This window comes from Cenococcum geophilum (genome assembly GCF_001692895.1).
Source record: "Cenococcum geophilum 1.58 unplaced genomic scaffold K441scaffold_51, whole genome shotgun sequence".
Classification (NCBI taxonomy): domain Eukaryota; kingdom Fungi; phylum Ascomycota; class Dothideomycetes; order Gloniales; family Gloniaceae; genus Cenococcum; species Cenococcum geophilum.
In genome coordinates this window covers 108810-130286 of record NW_027137609.1, presented here as the reverse complement: position 1 = coordinate 130286, position 21477 = coordinate 108810, and the positions used below count along the sequence as shown (strand labels likewise).

At 49.1% G+C, this 21477-nt stretch overlaps 6 protein-coding genes across 6 annotated transcripts; 5 read left to right on the top strand and 1 right to left on the bottom strand.

Moving 5' to 3' along the window:
• Window positions 1-5166: 5166 nt before the first annotated feature.
• Window positions 5167-6185, top strand: K441DRAFT_643942 (uncharacterized protein; the record flags this gene model as incomplete). Its single annotated transcript, XM_067646740.1, has 3 exons — window positions 5167-5706; window positions 5802-6061; window positions 6128-6185. Coding segments are annotated over exons 1-3 (486 nt in total), but the record flags the coding sequence as incomplete, so codon positions are not given.
• A 1170-nt stretch (window positions 6186-7355) lies between these two features.
• On the top strand, window positions 7356-10016 carry K441DRAFT_680666 (uncharacterized protein; the record flags this gene model as incomplete). Its single annotated transcript, XM_067651388.1, has 4 exons — window positions 7356-7539; window positions 7663-7833; window positions 7888-9948; window positions 10003-10016. 4 exons carry the CDS (start codon window positions 7356-7358, stop codon window positions 10014-10016), a joined length of 2430 nt encoding a protein of 809 aa, XP_067499460.1.
• A 934-nt stretch (window positions 10017-10950) lies between these two features.
• On the top strand, window positions 10951-12402 carry K441DRAFT_699424 (uncharacterized protein; the record flags this gene model as incomplete). The annotated part of the gene is made up of 2 exons (XM_067653156.1): window positions 10951-11898; window positions 12023-12402. Exons 1-2 carry the CDS (start codon window positions 11262-11264, stop codon window positions 12400-12402), a joined length of 1017 nt encoding a protein of 338 aa, XP_067499459.1. The 5' UTR covers window positions 10951-11261.
• A 2468-nt stretch (window positions 12403-14870) lies between these two features.
• K441DRAFT_487577 (heat shock protein DnaJ) lies at window positions 14871-15083 on the top strand (the record flags this gene model as incomplete). Its single annotated transcript, XM_067641953.1, has 1 exon — window positions 14871-15083. A coding segment is annotated over one exon (213 nt), but the record flags the coding sequence as incomplete, so codon positions are not given.
• A 701-nt stretch (window positions 15084-15784) lies between these two features.
• K441DRAFT_699422 (uncharacterized protein) lies at window positions 15785-18051 on the bottom strand (the record flags this gene model as incomplete). The annotated part of the gene is made up of 4 exons (XM_067653155.1): window positions 17782-18051; window positions 16183-17727; window positions 15849-16130; window positions 15785-15789 (listed from the first exon to the last, which is right to left on the bottom strand). The coding sequence occupies exons 1-4, from the start codon at window positions 17870-17872 to the stop codon at window positions 15785-15787; spliced, it is 1923 nt and encodes a 640-aa protein (XP_067499457.1). The 5' UTR covers window positions 17873-18051.
• A 376-nt stretch (window positions 18052-18427) lies between these two features.
• Window positions 18428-21037, top strand: K441DRAFT_666819 (amino acid transporter). Its single transcript, XM_067649719.1, has 4 exons — window positions 18428-18726; window positions 18779-18857; window positions 18964-19187; window positions 19243-21037. The coding sequence occupies exons 1-4, from the start codon at window positions 18664-18666 to the stop codon at window positions 20728-20730; spliced, it is 1854 nt and encodes a 617-aa protein (XP_067499456.1). The 5' UTR covers window positions 18428-18663; the 3' UTR covers window positions 20731-21037.
• The last annotated feature ends 440 nt before the right edge of the window (window positions 21038-21477 follow it).

Below are 21477 nucleotides of genomic sequence, written 5' to 3'. Positions count from 1 at the left end.
GGTCCTTAAGCTTACCTCATCTCGTCTTAAGAATCTTGGTTGTCTTATATCTCATTATAAGAATCTTAAGTCTTTGGCCTTTTGCCTTTATTAAGTGCCAAAGTGGTTCGCTATCCTACTTCTCTTGCGTCTCGTAAAGCGATAGATATCGTGTCTAGTGGGGTCTTAATCCCTACTAATATTCCCTATTCCGTAGTGGAATCATCCTCTACCTCTAGTATAATATCTTTAATAACTGCGTATTCCCAGTAAACCGCTTTTATTGCCTTATTGTCACGAAATATTTCGCCTATATTAAATTCATCGTCCTTAATGTCCGATCTGCGAACTGGTTTATTAGTTCCTCTATATCCTATAGGTGCTAGCTCTTATAGCCAATAGCTTACGCCGTACTTAGCGTCCTTATAAATTCGGTATATGTTATTGTAATAAAACGCAAAACTTCTAATTGAATATTCTTTTGTTCCTCGCAGTATATTATTATCCCTCTATACGTATATATCGTCTACTAGTCTTATACCTTTTACTATATAATAACTCTACCCACTTCTATAGTCTCTAACGTAATAACCCTATTTTCCGCAATTTATATAAGCTCCTTCTTTAAACCATTTTTCTTGCTATAGAGTCCGCCTAAATATCTTCTACTGCTAAGATCCCTAATTTAGCCTCTACTCCTTAGACCTTTAATTACTTAATCCCTATCCTCTAGGTTTTTACGGTTTCTTACTCTATCTCTTATAGGCTTCTTTAGTACTACTTAGGTCTATTAGCTCTGCGCCATACTATAGTTTTTAACTTAGCTTTTATTATTGCGTGCTCTACGCCTTATATAACTATAGAACTCTATCCTAACCTTTCTTGGCCTGTTCCCTTTAGTAGATCTAATTATTAATCTTAATCGCCTAATCTATTAACTCCCTTAGGGTGTCCGTATCTTCTATTAGAATAATTACATCCTAGATTTTAGCCTTAAGTCCCTATTTATACTGTGCTATAAGCGCCCTATTATTTTACTTAACTTATATTACTAACGTCTGGAACTATATTATATACTTAATTACTAAGGTTCGTTACATAATGTCTTAGAGTTTTCTTTCCGCTATAGTTACTGCCTCTGGGTCTTTAAATATTTATATAAGTCGCTTAACAAATCCATTCTAGCTTAAGAACATAAACCGTACCTCTTAGTTCGTAGTTATTATCCCATTTACCTAGATTTCTATTAGGTAAGGCTTAAACCATTTAAGTGCTCTTTCTATTAAGAATAGTCCTGTATAGGCTATTTAATCCATAGGTGTTACCAGCTTTACTCCTTCCTATACTACCTTAAAGTGCATCTATATAAGGAATCCTTTAAGCTTTAATCTCTCTCCTAAGTACCTTTTAATTAATAGTAACTTAACCTTTACTGTGTCTATCCCGTTAATCCTATTTTCTAATATTGTATTATTTTCTATTAACTGGTTAACTATCTCTTGTAGTTGTCCGACTGTTATAGGTTGCTATAAGTTAGTGTCTGCTATACTAGTGTCGTTACCTAACCTTAATATAGTTGCTGCCGTTAATGGCGTCATAGTGGCTGCTTTTGGTAGCATGTTGTTTAACTTCTTATATTAATACCGTAACTAGGTAGTAATTGTATAATAGAACCTTATAGCAGGAACTACAGTAGGCTCGTTATTGGGCTAGGTATATAGGAAATGCAAGTATAAAAGTTAATAACGTAATAATAATTAGTGGAGTAGTTGCCTAATAGATTAACTTTAATTATATTCTAAAAATCACTATAAGGAAGGAACTATCTAGGTAGGGACTAAGGGTCCTTAAATACACAACCGTACTCCTATAAAATCCTTCTTGTACGTAATATACGTCTTATATATAAGGTACGTAAGTTCCTCTTATTCCTCTCGTTTAATACGTAGCATATTATATAACCTTGGTTACTATTCCTCATTACATAGTTCTATCGGCTCCATTCTAGACCGTGCCTAAATTAACTAACTAGCTTCTTCCGTCTCTTCTCCAAGTAGTTATAATATTGTACTTAAAGCGTCCGTAATATCCTAACGCTAATTGGTATTATATACTTAGTTAGGTAGATATTAAATTAATAGATAAAGACTTATAGGAGTAGGTAACTGGCATTTAGCAAGGTATTGCAAATATTAAGAATCCACCTTATTAGCTTACTACTCGGCTTACTAAGAGAGCAGCGATAAGAGGAAAAAGTAGTAGAGGTGTACGCCAATCTGCCTTAGGCGAGAGCTCTACAGTTAATAGCCCAGGCGTCGTTAATTATTTTCATATTAGCTCTGTAGGCTTAATACTAGATTAGTAAATTACTCCTATACTAATAAGCCGACTACCTTTATTATCCTTACCTATATTACTAATATACCGCCTATAGGGTATTAACCGCGCAAAGGATCTTAAGGAGTTCTTTAAGTATTAGAGGTAGAGTATAGCTAGCGATCTTAACTAGGAGGCTGATTTTAAAGCTGCGTACGAAGTTGTCTATGATTTAAGATAGGACTTAGAGCTTTTATATAATAAATCTAATAGCGCTAATCCCATTAGGGAGCTTGTTAAGGCTAGTATTAAATTAGGTATCGTAAGAAGGCTATAGAAGGACTTAAAAAAGTAGGCAAATAAGCGTTGTATTTAGCTTAAGGGAAGTTTTTAAGATATAGATAATTAGCAAAATATAGGGTGTCTCTGTTACTACTAGCGCCCCTATAGTAGTAGAGACGCCCTATATCTAAGCCCTTTAAGATATAGATAATTGTAATTAGTAAAATATAAGGCGTCTTTATTACTACTGTAAATATTATATACGGTTAAAAACGCCACTAAAGATTAATTATAACTCTTACCCCAAAAACCTTAACAATCATACCTACTATATTGGAAATGGCCTCTTACGCTCTTACTCTTGCTACCAACCTTATCTATACTCTAAAGAAGGAATGCTTTAAAGCTATAGCCAAAGGCCTCTAAGTACTCTAGCTAAGAGTACTACTCCTGCCGAATAAAGGCCTTTAGCTCTCTAAAAAACTCTTTAATTAGATTTAGATTAGGTAAGTATAGAGGTAAAAATACCAGCTTAACGCTAAAAGCGTTAAAGAGAGACTATATCCTTCCTAAATAATAGAAGCTGGCGTTATCTATAACTACTACTAATCGCTTAGCAGGAAAGCGATTACACTATAGTAGAAGAGTATTTGCTATCCAAAACTTAAAGCCTTTACTATTTATTAAGCCTTTATATACTAAAGCTACCAGAACACCGTTAATTGTATATATAGGCAGTATATTAAGCCTCCTCTTACCCTAATTATATGGCGTCTGTAAAACTAGTGCAATACCAAAAGGAGCCTAGCCTAACTTCTATACGCCTATCTTCAAATCTATACCTAACTTATCTATAAATACTAGTTAATTAGTGGTATATTATAATATAATTGCAAAATATATATCGCGATTATAAGCGCTACGTTTAAGGGCTACCTGCTAATACTTCTTTATATAAGCTATTCTCTAAGCTCTATACTAGAGGATCTAATTAGCTTACTTACTTCCTTATCTAGCCCGCCAAATAGAGCTCTCAAAATATTGTATAGCGGCTTACTACGACGTTAAATATATCGTAGATTAGCTACTGTAGCTCGTCGCTAAAGAGAGTTGGCTTTTCCTCTAGCCATATTAGTATCACTATAATTATCGGATCGCTTAGTAGGAACTAGCCGCCTTTGCTATTTAAAGGTGCCCGAGTCAAGCTAAAGACTTATAGGTTCCTTCTAATGGAGGCAATTAAGCGAATTATACAACTAGCGGCGGAGGCACACTCTGCTTAAGTCGCTCTAAGTTAAAGAAGATCCTTAATTAGAGCGTGCTGATATGGGCCCATTCGCGGAGCCATAATACGGTAGAGGATAGGTAGAGGATAGGTAGAGGATGGGTAGAAACCTTGCGATATTCGACAACGATCACAATACCACAGAAGAAGGTCGATTGTGGACAGCTTCAGGTTCTTACAGCCAAGCATACGGCTTCGCTTCAATTACTATGTACAGTTGGTGGCAATCAGGCGAAATTGGATGCGCGTACCGAATCTGCAACTCGCTAAGGGGGGGGGGTGAAGCTGGTCGTGCACATCACTGTACGCGAAGCTCTGCACGAAGCTTTACACGAGGCTCTGCGCGAAACTCTGCACGAAGCTCTACGCGAAGCTCTGCATAAAGCTCTACACAAAGCTCTACATAAAGCTCTGTGCGAAACTCTGCACGACGCTTTGCACGAAGCTCTGCGCGAAGCTCTGCGCGAAGCTCTGCGCGAAGCTCTGCACGAAGCTCCGCACAAAGCTCTGCACGAAGCTCCGCACGAAGCCCTGCTCGAAGCTCCGCACGAAGCCCTGCTCGAAGCTCCGCACGAAGCCCTGCTTGAGGCTCTGCACGAAGCTCTGCACGAAGCTCTGCCCGAAGCTCTGCCCGAAGCCCGAAGCTCTGCCCGAAGCTCTACCCGAAGCTCTACCCAAAGCTCTGCCCGAAGCTCTACACGAAGCTCTGCCCGAAGCTCTGCACGAAGCTCTGCACGAAGCTCTGCACGATGCTCTGCACGATGCTCTGCACGAAGCTCTGCATAAAGCTCTGCGTACGGAGGCTCTGCGCGAAGCTCTGTACGAGGCTCTACACGAAGCTCTACACGAAGCTCTACACGAAGCTCTACACGAAGCTCTACACGAAGCTCTACACGAAACTTTATAGGAGAGTCTCGCAAGGTATTAATTTTTAGTGTTCTATAGATATACGCACGTATAATATACGTATATTTTATAACTAATAAGAACATAAGGTTGCGCGTACGATAGACTAACTAAGCTAATAGCAGCTATATAATATCTACTTCCTGCTTTAATATCCTACTAGAGGGTAGAGGGTTAGAAGAGAAGACTTAAGATTAGTCTCCGAAGCCATAGTTACTAGAAGAATCTAGTATATAGTAGAGATTTTAAAGTGTGCGATCTAATATATACGATAAGCGAATTGAAATAAATCGATATCGGATATCGGATTATCGGATATCGATTTATTTCAATTCGCTTATCGTAATTTTTGGCCACACTGCAGCCAAGGACAGCGACAGCGCATGGGTCACAAGATTGTTTTTTCTGAACTGGCGCTATACTTAGAACTATGGCTGAATATTAGGGGCTTGAGAGGGCCGGATGCTTCAGCCTCATTACCAAATTCCGACTCTTCCCAAGAGTTCAAATTGATGTCTTGTGGCATAGCCCTTCTTGACTGGCGAGTGGCCTATTATGATGCGGTCTCGATGGCGCCTTGGCCTGGGGAGAGTAACATCCAGCTGAGATATATCTCCCTCTCGTTTCGACAAGGAAGGAAAGAGACTTTGTATACTTCCTCCTCGTGTTTTGGTTGCTGCATTTTCTGCTCCTGTAAAATAAGACGTTGCCTTGGAACAAGTGTGGACTTTAGAGTATCAAACCCCTGTCGTGGTAGGAAATAACCCACCATGGCTCGTTCGACACCGAAAAACCAGCCGACAGCTTACCCGAAAGGGGCGTTTTACCTCATTCGGTTTTGCCAGTTGCTTGCTGCCATGATTGTTGCGGGCGAGATGTTTTATTTCATTTGGCAGCTCAAACATGGAGGTTATCGCGTTCCCTGGATGTTTTTCTTCGTAAGTATTTTCTCTTCAAACCAGCCTGCGATCTTCTAATAGACCCAAAGGCTTTTGGCTGGACTTTATTTCGCCCGTATGCTAACATTTCCTAGCTCCACGGTGCTGCTCTAGTCACTATTATAACCATGATTCTCACTAGCATATTGCACTGGCGTCACAAGCTGTCGGCGCTTTTTAACGGCGGTATCAATATGGTCTCCAGCGTCCTTTGGGCAGTTGGATTCGGTTTGCTTGCGGATGCGATGAAGGAGACTATTCTGGATGCTTGCACACCTGCATTCTGGGGGAATAGCACCGGTATAATGGTGTGCAGACTGTATAAGCTTCTTTTTGCGGCGAGCCTTTTCGGAGTGTGAGTTTTCCGTTTCATCCGCGATTCATAGTCCACTACGGAATATGCCTTACTGACACGGCTCAGGCTCAGCACAATTGCGGCTTTTATCCTGGATGTGATGGTCCACATTCGCATTCATCCCGCACCAAAATACTCGAAGGCCGAGCCACTATTAGGGAAGGAGGACATGCAGTACCAGGCCGGTGCCTATGGGGACCTATATGATCCTCACAATAGGGGTATGCCTCGCACCGTCCAACCTGCCCCATCGGCACCTAGTTTGCCACTGTATGAAGCCTACACCAGCGGACGGAGGGGTCCGTCGCACGGTGCATAAGTTGAAACATTTAGAAGCGGCTCCGATGTCAGTTAATAGTCATTCAGAGGGCGCGGTTCGAGGATGGAGTTGGACACGAATATAACTGCGTGTCGAAAGGGCGTGCGGGGAATAGGTGTGCGCGATGAATGGCGATGAAGCGGTATTCTGAGGCGGTGCGGCGTGCTATATGTTCAGAGCTTTTTTCAACCGCGTTTCATTAGTCCGCTCGTTGTACCTAAATAGGAAGCTGACACGAGTTATCCCTTGGCTGGGCTTAAACTCGGTGGAGCGGCCAGAAGATGTGCTGCAGGGCTGCCAAGTGCCTGCAGTTCCCATTTCTAACGGCTGAGATCCTTGCAGAGTGTCGTCGGTGACATCTTCAGCTTGGGCCAGCCAGCCAGCCAGTCAGCCTCCACGGGCTGTATGGCGTGCATGTGGATGGCCAGCACGGCAGGCCATTCAAACTGTTCTTGGACTGTCCAGGCGATGGTGCCTGAACAACGGTTGCAGCTGAAGGGCATCTTCTCGAAGATTGACTATTTGGATGCCCGAGGGATATATTCCGAAGGGCTGACGTGGGTGGAGAGTCACTGGCACCTGGCGGGCTGTTGCTTTGGTGTGCTCAACACCTCCGAGTACCGGGCAGGCCGAGCAGCTGGCATATCGTGCCGTGGCCACCACTCTTGGGCGGCGAATGGGAGCGAATAGCACTGCTGCGCTTCCCCAAGCAATTTCTCTAGCGCCTTCCGACTGTGTGATAAACGTGGGCAGACTAGTCTCCGTCGAGTGCTAGTCAGTCATTTCTCCACATCACTCCGGGCCCATCGCCCTGGGCACCACCTTCAAGAACATCATGCCCACCCGCACGCGGACCGATTCACAGTGACAACACAAGGCAATCCGCATTTTATACCTGTATCAGCTTAAGGATTCCACCGGCGCTCCCTGCCATACCACGCTTAGCCGCGAAGGACCACCGCTGAACCCCGCTATATGGCAGAAACTATCACCATCCCCTCGCCTTCCGCTTTCCTGAGTTCTCCAACCCAGCCGAGCACTGCGAAACCCGCCACAAAGAAGCCTCAACGACGACCGCCAGCACAACCAACCAAAGCCACGGCGAATCTCACCGACGCTAATGGCATTACCAAGCGGAAACAATCCAAGAGCCGTAACGGTATGCGTATTTCTTCATTCCTCGTCTTATCCTAGTGCTGATAAGCTCCGTCCGCTTTCTTGAGTATCTCTTTAGATCGCGTGCCTCTTCAAATAGCTGGCTAATGGCTTTGTCCACCAACAGGCTGCATTACTTGTAAGGCAAAGAGGCTAAAATGTGATGAGACGAAACCAACCTGCCAGCAATGTTCGAGAAGAAGCGTGACTTGTGGAGGATACAAGAAAGACTTCAAATGGCGACCGTTCGAGGAAGCCACCTTTGTCGGCAAACCCACCCTAGGCAAACCGAAGAAGGGTATGCTGAATATATCAACCTAAGACTCGATGCATCTCAAACTAACACAACAAGCTTCACCATCGCCCACTTCCTTCTCCTCTCCCATAAAATCTGAGAGTCCTGCGGCCTCGGAAACTTCCAACCACACCATCTCAAATAACGAGTCGTTCAACAATGCGTACTTTCCTTTACCACAATCTCCTACCCCGGGGATGCAGCCGCCTCCAACACCGTTTATAGATCCAGCATATCAGATAATAGGAGAAGCGTACTCGATGCCTCATCCTTCACCATACATGATGCCGCCAACGTCCGTACCGTCACACGAACAATTTGAGCCTAGTTCCGTTGCAAGCACGAATAGCATGTTCAACGATGCGGAAACGGTAGACACCATGCCAACAAGGACAACAGCTCCTTCAAGTATATCATCTGGACAGTCTCCACGACTCGTAGATCTCCTTTTGCCTGGCACGGACCTCAGCGCACCGACCGCCGAGTATCTAAGCTTCCGCTCTCAGTATCCGGACTCTTTCTATGAACCAGTCCATTACAACCCGCCCCAAGATCCCATGGATGAGGATGGCGTCGAGGAAATTCCTCGCGCTAACTGTAACCCAGACCACGTAGCGTGGGTGATGCGTCTACCGTCTCCCACACCGTCCAGCTCCTCGAGTTCGTCTTCTTCCGACTCTGCCGGTTTCTCTAGGGATGCTGGCATCTTATTAATGGAGCCCCAGTTTTCCCAGGGCTCTCCAGAAATGCTTACGCTCCGCTACGACCGCCAAACCTGCGGCATCCTGTCCGTGAAAGATGGACCTACAGAAAACCCCTGGCGTACGCTCATTTGGCCTCTCGCTCGCGACAGTCCTGCCCTCTACCACGCCATTGCCTCAATGACATCGTTCCATACTTCGAAGAACCAACCCCAAATGCGGATCCAAGGTATTGAGCACATGCGTACCAGTATTCACGCTCTCGCTTCCGGTATCGAAAATATGCGTGTAGACGCGGCTATCGCAACCACTCTCGCCCTCGCCTTCTCTGAGTCTTGGGATCAGCATATCAGTACAGGCATTAATCACATCAAGGGTGCTAAGATTCTTGTCAACAGGGCCCTGGTGCGACATAAGCAGTCCGCTTTATCCGGAGACGAATTAAACCGTCTGAAGTTCCTATGCAACACCTGGATCTATATGGACGTCATTGCACGCCTTACGTCCGTCGATGACGATGAAAGCAACGACTTCGACACCATAGCCAACATGTTCAACGATCCATTTGATCCCGACAACGAGGCGCATCTAGATCCCCTGATGGGCTGCGCAAGCACTCTCTTCCCTGTCATCGGGAGAGTCGCCAACCTGGTTAGGAAAGTGCGGAGAAGCGAGAGCAACAGCCCGAGCATCATCTCGCAGGCCATGGAACTCCAGGCGCAGCTCGAGAAATGGGAGCCCCCTACTTTCGTCGAGCCCCCGGAGGATCCCACGAGCCACATCCAGCACTCCTTGCAGACAGCCGAGGCGTACAGGTGGGCGACGCTGCTGTACCTCCACCAAGCGGTGCCGGAGATCCCGTCGCAGTCCTCCGCGGCCCTCGCCAAGAAAGTCTTGGTCTACCTAGCAACGGTTCCGCTCTCCTCGCGCGCCGTTATCGTCCAGATCTACCCTCTCACAGCAGCGGGATGTGAAGCGGTGGAGGAGGAAGACAGGGAGTGGGTGCGCCAGCGCTGGGAGGCAATGGCGCAGCGCATGGTCATCGGCATCATCGACCGCTGCGCGGAAGTGGTCAAGGAGGTGTGGGACCGCCGCGACGCGCACGTCGCCGAAAAGCTAAAGTCCAACCGCAGCCGCAACGGCAGCTCGTCCTCTTTAGCTATGTCGTCCCTGAAGCGCGGACTCACGGCTGACGATCCGGCGATCGATAATCTGGTTGGCTGGGCGGATATGTGTGTTAAGAGGAGGGCGTTGAGCGGACCTGGAATTTTTGATGCGCCGAGACCTACGCAGGTGAAGCCGGAGAGGGGAGAGGGCAAGAAAGGGGCGGAGGTGGGGACGGAGGCGCTGGAGCATGAGTTTACGGTTAAGGGACGCTTACATTGGTTGGGTGTAATGAAGGATTGGAGTTGGGAAGGTAAGTTAAATTCTCAAGACTCGAAAGACGAAGAAGACGCTGACAGGTTGGCAGTGCTACTGGGATGATTCTCCCTCTGCAGCTCTCATCTTTCCCTGCCAATCTCTGCAGGTGCATAGACTGCAACCTACCATCAAATGTTTTCGCCATATATATTTTTTGCTGGGTAAATACGAGGAGTAATCGGTCTCGGATCTTCAGCGGTTTGTTTCGAAAATTTTCTGGACCGCCTGGTTCAGTCGTCCTCTCATATCGCAACGGTCGGGGATTCGAATATTCCACCCCCTTTTCGCGGATCTCTGAACGACACTTACGACTTTTAACTGGAAAGACGGGCGTTGTCATACGGTGCTCTTTTCATTGGAAAGCGTTTCAGTTTACGGCATTTTTAGGTACATTTTTTTCTTCTTCTCCGTGTCGATATTTGGATTGCTTCACGACCTTATATCTCTACCCCGCATCACCGATAGATTTATTCCTCACCTTTTTGGCTATTTTTTCCTTTTCTTTAATGGGATCGAATTTGATAGGACGGGAGCGTGGCGTTTGCGCTTTGGCCATGATAGGAGCTGGGAGCTGGGAGGGAGTTGGAATTGAATGGGATTGGATTGGGAATTGGCAGGTTGGGTAGGAATTGGGATTTTGGGAAACGCAAAACTTTGGGCCTCGACGGCGGCAAGGGGAATTCAGATAGATGCAGTGGGCACATGGCAGGGAGACTGCGAATAGCCGAGAAATATATAATTTATGCAAGTTTGTGTGTATTCGGTGCTGGGGAGAAAGGGGTGGTGGCGCGTGTGCTACGAGAGAAAGCCATTTGTTAAGTGCCGCGACGCGACGCGACATGTGGATCGCTGTGGTTCGTCTCAGGCGGGCGTTCTGTTGCTCCCGCTGGCAGTGTTGGGAGCAGGAACTTGGGTGCCACGAGGCTGCAGCCGTCTCGACTGGCCGAGTCCTCGGTGCCACTTGCTGACGGGCTTTTGAGCCTTTGAGCTTCTGAGGGTCTTGGTGGTGGTGTTTACAGGTCACCTGCTGCTGCCGCGATCCCGATATAGCATCGAAGATCTAAGAAACGCTGGTTGCAGATGGAGCAAGGAGTCGTCACTGTGCGCTTCTTGCTTGGAGCGGCCATGGGGTGATGGGCGACGATAACTTCTACTTGAACAGCACAGCGCCGCTATCTCTCTGCTCCCTCTCCCTCTCTACCCAACTCTCTATACTATCTCCCAAACTCCTGATGCCTGCAATCTGCCCGCTGCTGCCGCTCCCCTTGCCCGCTACCCGACAACACCCACCCCCAACCCCACCCATCAATGGAAACCATGGACCGCAGCCTGAGGCGATTGACCCGCTGGACGCGCGACCGCCCCTCGCGCTCCCCCTCCCCCTCCCCTCCCGACGACGACCTCTCCCTGTCCCTCTCCCCCTCCCCCACCACGCCCTGCACCGCACCCGCGCCATCCCTCCAGCGCTCTCCCACCCTCCAATCCTGCGACGCGCGCCTCGAGGAAGCGAACCGCAAAGTCGCGCAAACCCACCTCACCCTCGCCTCCGCGTTCCAGACCTGGGCGGGCGCCGAGGCCCGCGTCGGCCAGTCCTACCTCGAGGTCGCGCGCAACGTGCTGCGGGCCGCGCACAGCCGCCAGCGCTACCACTACCGCTACCACGACCGGCACTACGACTACCAGCAGCAGCAGCAGGATGCGGCGGGGCCGGAGGACGAGGCGCTGGGCGTGATGCTGCCGAAGCTGTGTGAGGGGCGGCCGGAGCCGGGGAGCGCGGTGCGCGAGGCGGCGGGCGAGATTGTGGCGGGGACGGCGACGGCGGAGCGCGTCGCGGCGTATGAGGCGTTTTTGGTGCTGGAGAGGAGGGTGGTGGAGACGAAGTTGGATACGTTGGCTGCGAGGCGGATGTTGCTGGAGGCGAGGGAGGTGAGGAGGAGGAGGATGAGTGGGCTGAGTGCGGTACGGAGACCCCTTTCTTTTTTTCCCCCTATTTTCCTTTTTTTTCTTCCTTTTTTTGGACCCGGTTTTGCTCACGTGTTGGGAGAGTATTTGCTAATGATGGTTTTTAGGCCCTCCACCACGTTGGAACCGTGTTTTCGCGCGCGTTCGGCGCCATGCTCATCATGATGGGCTTTTGCGTGTTGGTGTCGCTGGTCTGGCCCTTCGAGACGCCGGAGCTGGTGATGAAGTTTTTGAACATCCCGCTGCACGCGCCCTGGCCGACCATCTCGTTCGTCGTGGCGCTGTTCGAGATCCCCGTGCCGCAGTGGAGCCTCAACATGCTCGAGTTCCTGTGGAACGGTGGGCCCGAGGAGTTGGTTTGGTTTTCCGTGAGGAAGTGATCGCGGTAGGGCATGCTGGGCGGGAATGGGTCGGCGCGTCGACGTCGCAGGGAGGCAACTGTGTGCCCAGGAAAGGGAAGCATGCCCAGAGGATCAACTATAGGTGAAAAAGTCTACGGTGTGATATGATATGGTATGATATGATGAGACATGGAACGACGGTACGACGATGTTCGATATTGGAAAAGCATGAGATGGAAAAAAGTCTAGTCACGTGAATTGCATTGCTCAACGGAGTTTTTGGGGTCTTTGTATCAATAGCCCTCTCTCTCAACAAAGATAAATCGAAGCGTGTAAACACACACACGCCATTTACTTTCCTCGCAAATCCCTAGCACCGCCTCACGATCCGGTGAAAAGAGTACAGCATAGCGGGAGGCCGCACCGCCCAGCTCCTCACCAAAACGGCCAGTCTTTGGGGGCGGACATTTCCTGTAGAGGAGATAATTGGGGATAGTTGGGGATAGTAAGGGATAGCTCGAGATAATTGGCTGGCATAGGTGGTGACATCAGTGGAGTGCAATGTTGAATCACAACAGTCCAAGTGTTCGCCGTGAAGAGTCAGTGCCGATTCGGCTAATGTGCTTTTAGGTAAGCGGAACTCCTAGCGAGCAGGCCTTCGTGTGACCTCCATTCCTCCAGTACCTCCAACTGCTCCTCTCTTCTAACTTCATCCACCGCAACCATCATCCCCTTTGCACTGCCGCACATTGTGCATAAACCCGTCTGGTGTGACTCCTCCCTAAAGAGGCGCTTCGAGCTAACCAAAGCCCTGTGAATTCTCCGGGCACATGAGCGCAGTCATGATTGAGGCCTATCCCCAGCTAGTCCCTTCGTCTCTTTCATGGGGAACCAAAACACGAGGCACTGGCCTCCAGCCCAGGTACAATAGCGTAGACGACACAGCACAAATGAATCAATGAGGCGAGCACACAAAGTGCGATTCAGCTGATGGCAAAGTCAGGGCTGCGACTCCATATCACATCTCCAGGTGTTTGCTGTTTCTCAACAGCGTCTGCCCTAGCCCAATCACAAAGAACATGACGTGTCGCATAAAGGACCCATTGTGAAGACTGCCGAATTTTCATATAACGTTGTTAGGTGATTCTCTGCGCGTCCGAGTATAAAACCCATTTTTGTGCTCTCCGTTCTTATTTTCCTCGAGTTTTCGCAGAAGTTCTGCACAGTGCACATCACTGCTTTCTTCGGCCTTGGGTCGTTTGCAAATCTCCCAAAATAGCATTTCTCTGAACAAACCAATCAGAACCACGCAGATCTCTAGCAAAGAAAGATGCCTCGCTTCAGCTTCACCGGCTTCGAGCACCACCACTCGCCGCGCCGCCCCTCCCGCAGCGGGCCGAAGCCCTTCGTCCCGTTCGACCCCGACGACCTGGACCTGTCCGGCGCCAGCGACCCGTCGTCGGACGAGCACGACCACGCCCACCGCCCCTACAAGCGCGATGGCTTTGCTAGCTCCACCGAGAACAACCTCTTCTCCGACACTGACCCGCCCTTCCCCCGCGCCCGCCGCCCCTCACGCCCCGAGCAGCACTTCCGCCTCGCCAGCCCACCCCGCCGCGAGCCTCCACCGCACCGCGACCGCCAGGGCCGCCACGACCACCCGGGCGTCCGCCACGTTCCACCCCGCTCTGCCAGCGACCGTGCCCAGCGCGGCCACCGCAGCGACGAGGAGGACCACCGGCGCTACGTCACCCGCTCGCCGCGCCCGTCCTTCGCCTTCTCGCAGTCGTACCACGAGCCCAACGGCTTCGATGCCGCGTTCGGCGGCCTGCCGCGCCCCGCCGCGCCCCCGCTGCCGGACGCCCGGCGCGAGAAGCGCTCGCGGCTCGAGGAGATGTATGAGCGTGGTGGAGGAGGCGGTAGCGGTGGCGGGAAGGGCGTCTATACGCCGGCTTACGCGGAGGCGGGGGGCGCGAAGGGGTTTGTGCGGGGTGGAGAGCAGGAGCAGGAGCGTGCGAGGGAGCGGCATCGGTCGCCGGGTGCGCGGCCGTTCGGTGGCCTTGAGCATATCGATGAGATGTTGCGGAAGGAGAAGGCGCGGGCGGAGAAGGAGAGGGAGCAGCAGCGCCGGCATCGCTCCCCGGGTGCTCGGAGGCCGGAGGAGGGCTTCGAGACGATTGGGGAGATGTTGAGGAGGCAGAAGGAGCAGGAGCGCGAGCGGAAGGCGCGCGGGGACGAGAAGGCGCGCGGGCGGCGCGAGGAGCCAAGGCGCTCGTTTGAGTGGGAGGAGCGAGAGCGTAGGGCGGAGAAAGATCGGAGAGAGGAGCGCGAACGCAGGGAGGAGAGAGAGCGCAAGGAGAAGGACCAGCACCAGCATCGGCACCGCTCGCCTCCCGCCAGCAGCCGGCCCTTCGAAGGCGCACACGCGCGCTTCGAGCCCGAGTTCGGGCGCGCCGGACCGCGGGAAAGCGCGGAGCGGGGACGCCATGGTGCGTTCCGCGACGAAGAACGGCCGAAGTACAACACGCACGAGGCTAAGCCGTCCTTCTGCGATAACCTCAAAGACGACTTCGACAGAGCGAGCCAGGTGCCTGAGCAGCCCGAGGCCCGCAAGCCGGCTAAGGATCCGTACAAAGTGCTCGGTGTGGCGCGGGACGCGATGCCTGAGCTGATCAGGTCGACGTATCGCAAGCTGAGCATGAAGCACCACCCAGATCGGGCGAAGGAGGGGGAGAAGGAGACTGCAACGAAGAAGATGGCGGAGATTAATGAGGCTAACGAGATCCTGTCCGATCCTGTCAAGAGGAAGAGGTATGATCGCACGGGCAAGGTGTGACCCTGAAAGCTTCTGGCATGGCAGGGTATGGCTATGGCGTTTTGTGATCTTAGGTGTATGGCTTTGACTCAGAGGGACGCGATCCTACTAGATTGTTGAGCCACTATCTCTGCTTTTGATTTTGGTTTCGTTTGTATGATGACCTAGAGGTCTGGTGTTGGTGTCTGATGCGACACCCTGTTATAGAGATTGCGAAATGTTACTCGTTTTCCCTTTGGAAACCTTTGGGTTTGTGTAGTGCAAGTTGAACAATGAGTATACGAGCCTTGTTTTCCTCAGATCCTAATTGAGCTTCTTACTGGGACTGATATTGTGACTTTGCTTGAAGGATATACCGGCTATATTCGTGCAAGATAGGCTCCTCTTGGCATGCCTAACGAAGATTTGCGAGACAGCGCTGTCTGGTCGCTGCGCCGGTCCAGGGTAACAGAGCTAAATTAAATGTTACAGAGCCATGTGATCTAGTTCTTCGTTCCCTTTGTAGTCTACTTGCATCTCCCTATGCTAGATCATAACAAGGATCTTAAGCCATTGATTCCTTAGCAAAGATATTTTCGAACACGGACGTTGAGAGACTCTCGAGGCGAGGCGGGCTGGAAGACACAAGCGTTGGAGACCGTGAAGGGCCGTAAGGCGTAAGCGTCGAAGACCGTGAAGGGCTAGCAAAACGCGAATCACTTGAAGCCGTGATGCTAGGCTTGTATGAGTAAAGTTCTGCCGCTCTCGTAGCAGCTTCGAGGTTCTTCACTTGCTCACCCCAGAGGTGCTGCGCGAATTTGAGGTGACGGTTGAAGCGATCCCTTTCGCTAGTGGACTTGAAGTCAAGAGCTATATATTTGCATGAGACTTTCTTAACGACAATTTTGTCGTTGTAAAGTGGGTGGCGTGGCAGAGCAAAGGCGGCGAGGTCCCACTTTCCGAGCTGGCATTTCTCAACGGAGAGTTTTCGTACGGTGAAATTCTTTCTTCTAGGTGCACGCCACTCAACGACTGTTCGCTTACTGTCTTGCCTTTCTTCGACTATCTTTAGGCCTTCGACTGGGGATAGGTTAGCACTAGTGACTCTGGGGTTATAAAGGACATCGCTCACTCTCCAAGTGCCACATGGTATAGAAATTGCCTTTCTTAGTGAACGCAACCAATAAGGGTGGTGGAGGCAACTTCGCCACGACGCTGGCACGGTCCTGGTTCTGAAGGACTGAGACAATAGTAGGGTCCAAGCCTGTTGCAATCATCGTAGCAGCCGTATGCGTTGTTTCAGAACTTGTGCTTTGGAGGTAAGTAATTTCGGATGCAGAGGGCGATGTTAGGGCATTTTTGACACCGCCGGTTGGTACAGGCCACTGCCAAAGCTGCGTTTCTCCAAATCCATCTAAATGCTCGGGCAATGAAAATCTCCCAGTAGCGACAGTAAAATTGCAGACCACATTATCTGAATATGATGCAACCTCATATCCAATGAATGCTTGCTGGAAATGAAATGCGTCGGCGCGATCCTTTAATTCGTAAACATTCCCTCCGGCGCCTTTGCCGTCCGTGATTTCAATCCGACGTGTTGGACTAGATGGGCTAATTGTGTACCAAGGTACTAGACCGTCGTCGTCGAGATTGATTATTTTCTCCGTGAGCTCAACTGGAAGAGAGGGGTCTTCAAATGTATTGCTTAGGACAAGCCGTAGGACTTTATCTTTAACCCGAAAGAATATCAAATCCTGTTTCCGATAGCCTGGCTGCTCTGAAAGAGACAAAGCTATCAGCTTTTCCTCCCGTCCCTTTGGTTCCGTCAAAGGCGGCGGAAGTATGATCTTTTTTTCAGGCCAGATAGCGAAGGCAGCATCGTTTAGCCCCGCAAGTTCCTTTTCACTATACCGTATGATATCTTGTCGTGCGTACTGCCTTGAGATACGCTGCTCGACCTGCGCGATCATGCGGCGATAAAGCGATCCGGGTCGTGTATCCCGAAAGGATTTGGAGTTTATTAGAGTCTGCACGAGCCAATGGGCCTTCAATAGGCTGAGATATTGATCGACCGTCTGGGCATCAATTTCTGAGTTGGGCATGCTATGGCGGTAATGCTCATAAAGAGCATCGAAGCCCTCCTTGAGAGGGATGTAATTGGGATCAGCATTTTGCGTGGGCGGGTTTCTTCGTAGAGCATCACGAAAACGACCCTCCAGGAATAACGGAAGTTGGGGAAGTGGTTCCGGGGCCAGTCCAATATGCTTTCTGAGCAGTTCAAGGATCTCATTGACGTTACCAGCTATATCTACAATGAGTCCAAGTTGAACAGGCTCGATGATAAGGTATATTTTCTGAGTATGGAACTGAAGACGATTGCGTAGCTCCTCAACTTCTCCCTGGGTAGAGAGCCCCCAGAAGGCATTATCGAGGATCGATGCCTTTTTGCCATCGAATTTAATATGTTTCTGGAGAAGCTGCTGACATTTCGTAAGAGTCGACTTAAAATCCCCAACTAGCTCTACTGACTCAACTTTGAGTCTATTATTGGTCTCCTGGCGCAGGTATATGTCAGGGTCATCAATCTCTGTGGATGCCCGTTCAAACACCTTCTGAAGCTGTGACAGCCTATCCTCCAGCCTGCTCACATCTTGCTTGAAAGCCAGATACCTGATATCTGCGCAGCCTAGTTAGCTTAGGGACGCACTTAGCCGGGATGAACCTTACTCACCAGCGCTATTTGTTTTCACGAAACAGTTCTCCCGTATCCAACAGCATATTTCGATTGCCTTGACGACGTCTCCGAATTGAAGCGTTCCCATGGTGAGCAGCGATGGAGGCGAGTGTCCGTGCGTTCGGAGCAGAAGAGCGCGGTCGCAGATCACCACCCATCAATATCATCTCATGCAACCTACAAAACAGACAGGTAGCCTCGAGATTCTGAGAAGAATGCACTGCAGATGTATAGCATACGTGTGCTGAGCAGAAAGAACAGGTCGAGATGTGTGGGTCTTCCGTGGGCTCCGTTGCGGGTCGCGGCGGGTGCTGGGCCTCATCTGTGGAACCCATTTCACGCATAGTTTACTGGCTGGTCTGATTGCCTTCTCTCGTGTCTAACTGGATTCTACTTTTTTTAGCGAGGCAGTCTTCAGTTTCTTTAGTCACTTCCCATTTCTAACGCAAACCGGACGGATTTCTGCCTGCCAATACTTCTTCAGCTGAACACAAGAGAAGCCAAGTGAGCTAAGCCAGGCTGCCTCGTAGCCTTGCAGTCCAGCTTCCCTTCCGGGGTATTTTAATCTTGTGACCACACGAGGCTGTGATACAAGAGGTATCTTCGGTTTGGCGCGCTTGCCAAATCATAACTACGCCCCAGGCATCACCCATCTTGGAAAGCCAAAGCTGTATCCAATAGCGGCCTTAAGCCCGCCAGTTTCAGGAAACGGGAGACTTCATGCCAAATTAGCGTCCATGGCCCTGTTCAAAGTTGTCAACCTCACAAGGCTGACTCCAGCTTTGAAATCTTGAGACAGTCAAAAGCGCGACGACCTGCTCAAATATGTGGTAACTCAAAGTCCTTGATGAGTGCAACTCTACGTGCTGTCTTAACGCTATGGCTGCCTTTGACCAAGCCCACTACAATCAAGCAATCACGGACTTCGAGGAAAGCCATCAGGTATTTGAGCCCAAACCTCGCCTAGTTAACGAACTCATTAATGATATTGTAGCGCATCGATGTCTCTCCTACTAAAAAACAACTCTTGGGGGGTTTCACTGTAATGTGCCTAGTTCTTAACCGCACAATTGGTATGCTTAAATCTCATACGTTGAACATCTCCTCGGCGCAGCAATTTCACAGCCTTTCCAAAGCTACATATGGAAACCGGATTGAATGAGAACTGACTTGAATCAGGTTCGGGTATCTTTACGGCACCTTCAAAAATCTTGGGTGGCACTGGCAGTCCCGCTGCAGCTATTTTACTATGGGCCTTTGGAGGCTTAGTGGCCATGACTGGTGTTCTCTGTTGGATAGAGCTCGGCCTTTCTGTGCCCGTCCAAACCATTCCTGGATATCTTACTGTTTCTGGAAAGGAAGAGGAAAAGAGTGTGCCTCGAAGTGGAGGCGAAAAGAATTTTGTAAGTTAAGGAGGAAGAATTAATCTCAAGAAACTATGGTACCAACTTTAACTAGCTGGAGTTCATCTATGGTCACAAAGACCCCAAATTTGGACATCCCAAGTTTCTCATAACTTGTGTTTACGGCATTCTATTCATCGTACTTGGAAATCTTTCTGGCAATGCTGTAGCCTTTGGAACATATGTTATGGTTGCAGCAGGCCACTCCGATCCGGCAAGAGGTACCGTGATAGGAATTGCTATTGGAGCTCTGACTCTCTGCGCTTTGCTACACATATTCTCTAGAAGAGGTGGTATCTTGATCAACAACATTTTCGCGACTGCTAAGGTCTTGATACTCATGACCATCATTATCCTTGGCTTCGTGAAAGCGGGAGGTGGGCTCAAAAGTAAGGGTACCCCAGCTGCAACAGAGAACTTAAATCCCAACACTAGCTTTCATACAAATCGCCACGATGTAAGCAGTTATGCCAACGCCTTTCTCTATGTTTTTTACACCTACTCCGGATTTGAGCAGCCCTTTTACGTCCTGAGCGAAGTGCGCAACCCACGACAAGTATTTCCGAGGTATACTATCACCGCGATGCTTATTGCCATTACTCTTTTTGTCCTAGTTAACGTAAGCTATTATTGTGTCGTGCCTAAAGAGGTCTATCTCAATTTACAACACCCTGAGAGTCTGGATATGGCCACTGTGTTTTTTCGAGACCTCTTTGGTAACGTCGGCGCCCAACGCGCCATGGCTGGCCTCATCGCCACCTCAATTTTCGGTAACCTCCTCGTCATGACCTTCACTGCTGCACGCGTGAAGCAAGAGATAGCCAAAGAGGGCATTATCCCGTTTGCTCTGTTTTTTGCAAAGGGAAGCACCACGCCGTGGGCCAGGCTGAGAGCCCGATGGCAAAACAGAAATCCTCGCCCCGCGCAGGAAGCTGTCGAAAGTCATCTCGAACAAACGCCCGCAGCGGCTCTTGGCCTACACTTGTTCACTTCGGTCTTCCTTGTTGCCATTACCTCAATGCTGAATTCTGGGACAGCATATTCTTTCCTCGTTTCGCTGTACAGCTACGTTATCATCGTGCTGCTTGGATTCCTCGTATCTGGTGGACTACTCTATATCAAGTTCGACAAACGTCGGGAGTGGAAAACCATCTCAGAGGGAAACTTTCACCCCTGGTTAGATCCCCTCCATGCTATTATATATTTCGCAGGAACTGCGTTCTTTATGTTCGCTACTTTCGCAAAGCCGGCTGCAGATTCACCGTTTTCAACGAAATACCAACAGTACGCCTGGTACTTAACGCCGGCAGTTGGAATGTCAAGCTTGCTATGGGGTGTGGTGTGGTGGTGCGGATTGAAGGGCGTCATGAGGTATCGGCGGAAGGATTTAGTCGTCAAGCGCGTTCCGTATATTGTTCAGGACTGTGGCCCTGATGGTACTGATAATGGCGAATGGGTCCAGAGGGCGGAGTTGGTAGATCACGAATGGATAGCAAATGTCCCGTCCAGGAGTATAAGCGCGGAAGACTACGAACTTGGTTAAATTGATGGCAGATGTATCGCAATGTTTTCTAGAATTTCTTAGATTGAATTTTTCAACACCCGATCTAGCTTGATTAGAAACGAAAGGAGGGTCATTGGTACTAATTTGATGGGTTAACGTCCAGACTGGCGAAGACAGTTACAGTATGTCGACCGAGCGCCGATCACGGTCGTCGTCCTGCAAACTAATTTAGCTTTTCTATATCAAGCCTAGATCAGGGGTGTCTGTCTGCCAACCTACCTCTCGTCTATATAGAGCCTCCGGAGCAGGGTGGTTTTGGATAAATCTTATCGCGATAAGTCTTAGCATACCCCAAATAAATTTTCGTCGCCTTTTTCTTCTTTATTATTATACAAAATATAGCTTTAGAAGTGGAATCAGAAGCTCTTAACTCTATTAATACCTCTAAATTAAAAATTATAAAAGGTCGCTTAGCTCTTTTGATATAGGAGCATACCCGTCCACTAGGTAGTAATAAGCCCGTATAAAATAAAAAAGCCCGTCTTTTATTCTATTATAAACACTATATAGAGTTATATGCTATATAGTTAACTTCTAACTTCTAAAATTACTTAGCGTTAAAGTATGGCATTATAGTTAAGCCTAAAACTAGTTATATAAAAGAAGCAATACAGGATTAATTAAAAGACCTTTACCTTAAAGCGTTATCTTAAAACGAGACAGAAGAGCTAGATTTAGAAGTACTCCGAATAGTCCTAAATAAGGAAGTTATTAATAAGGCCCTTA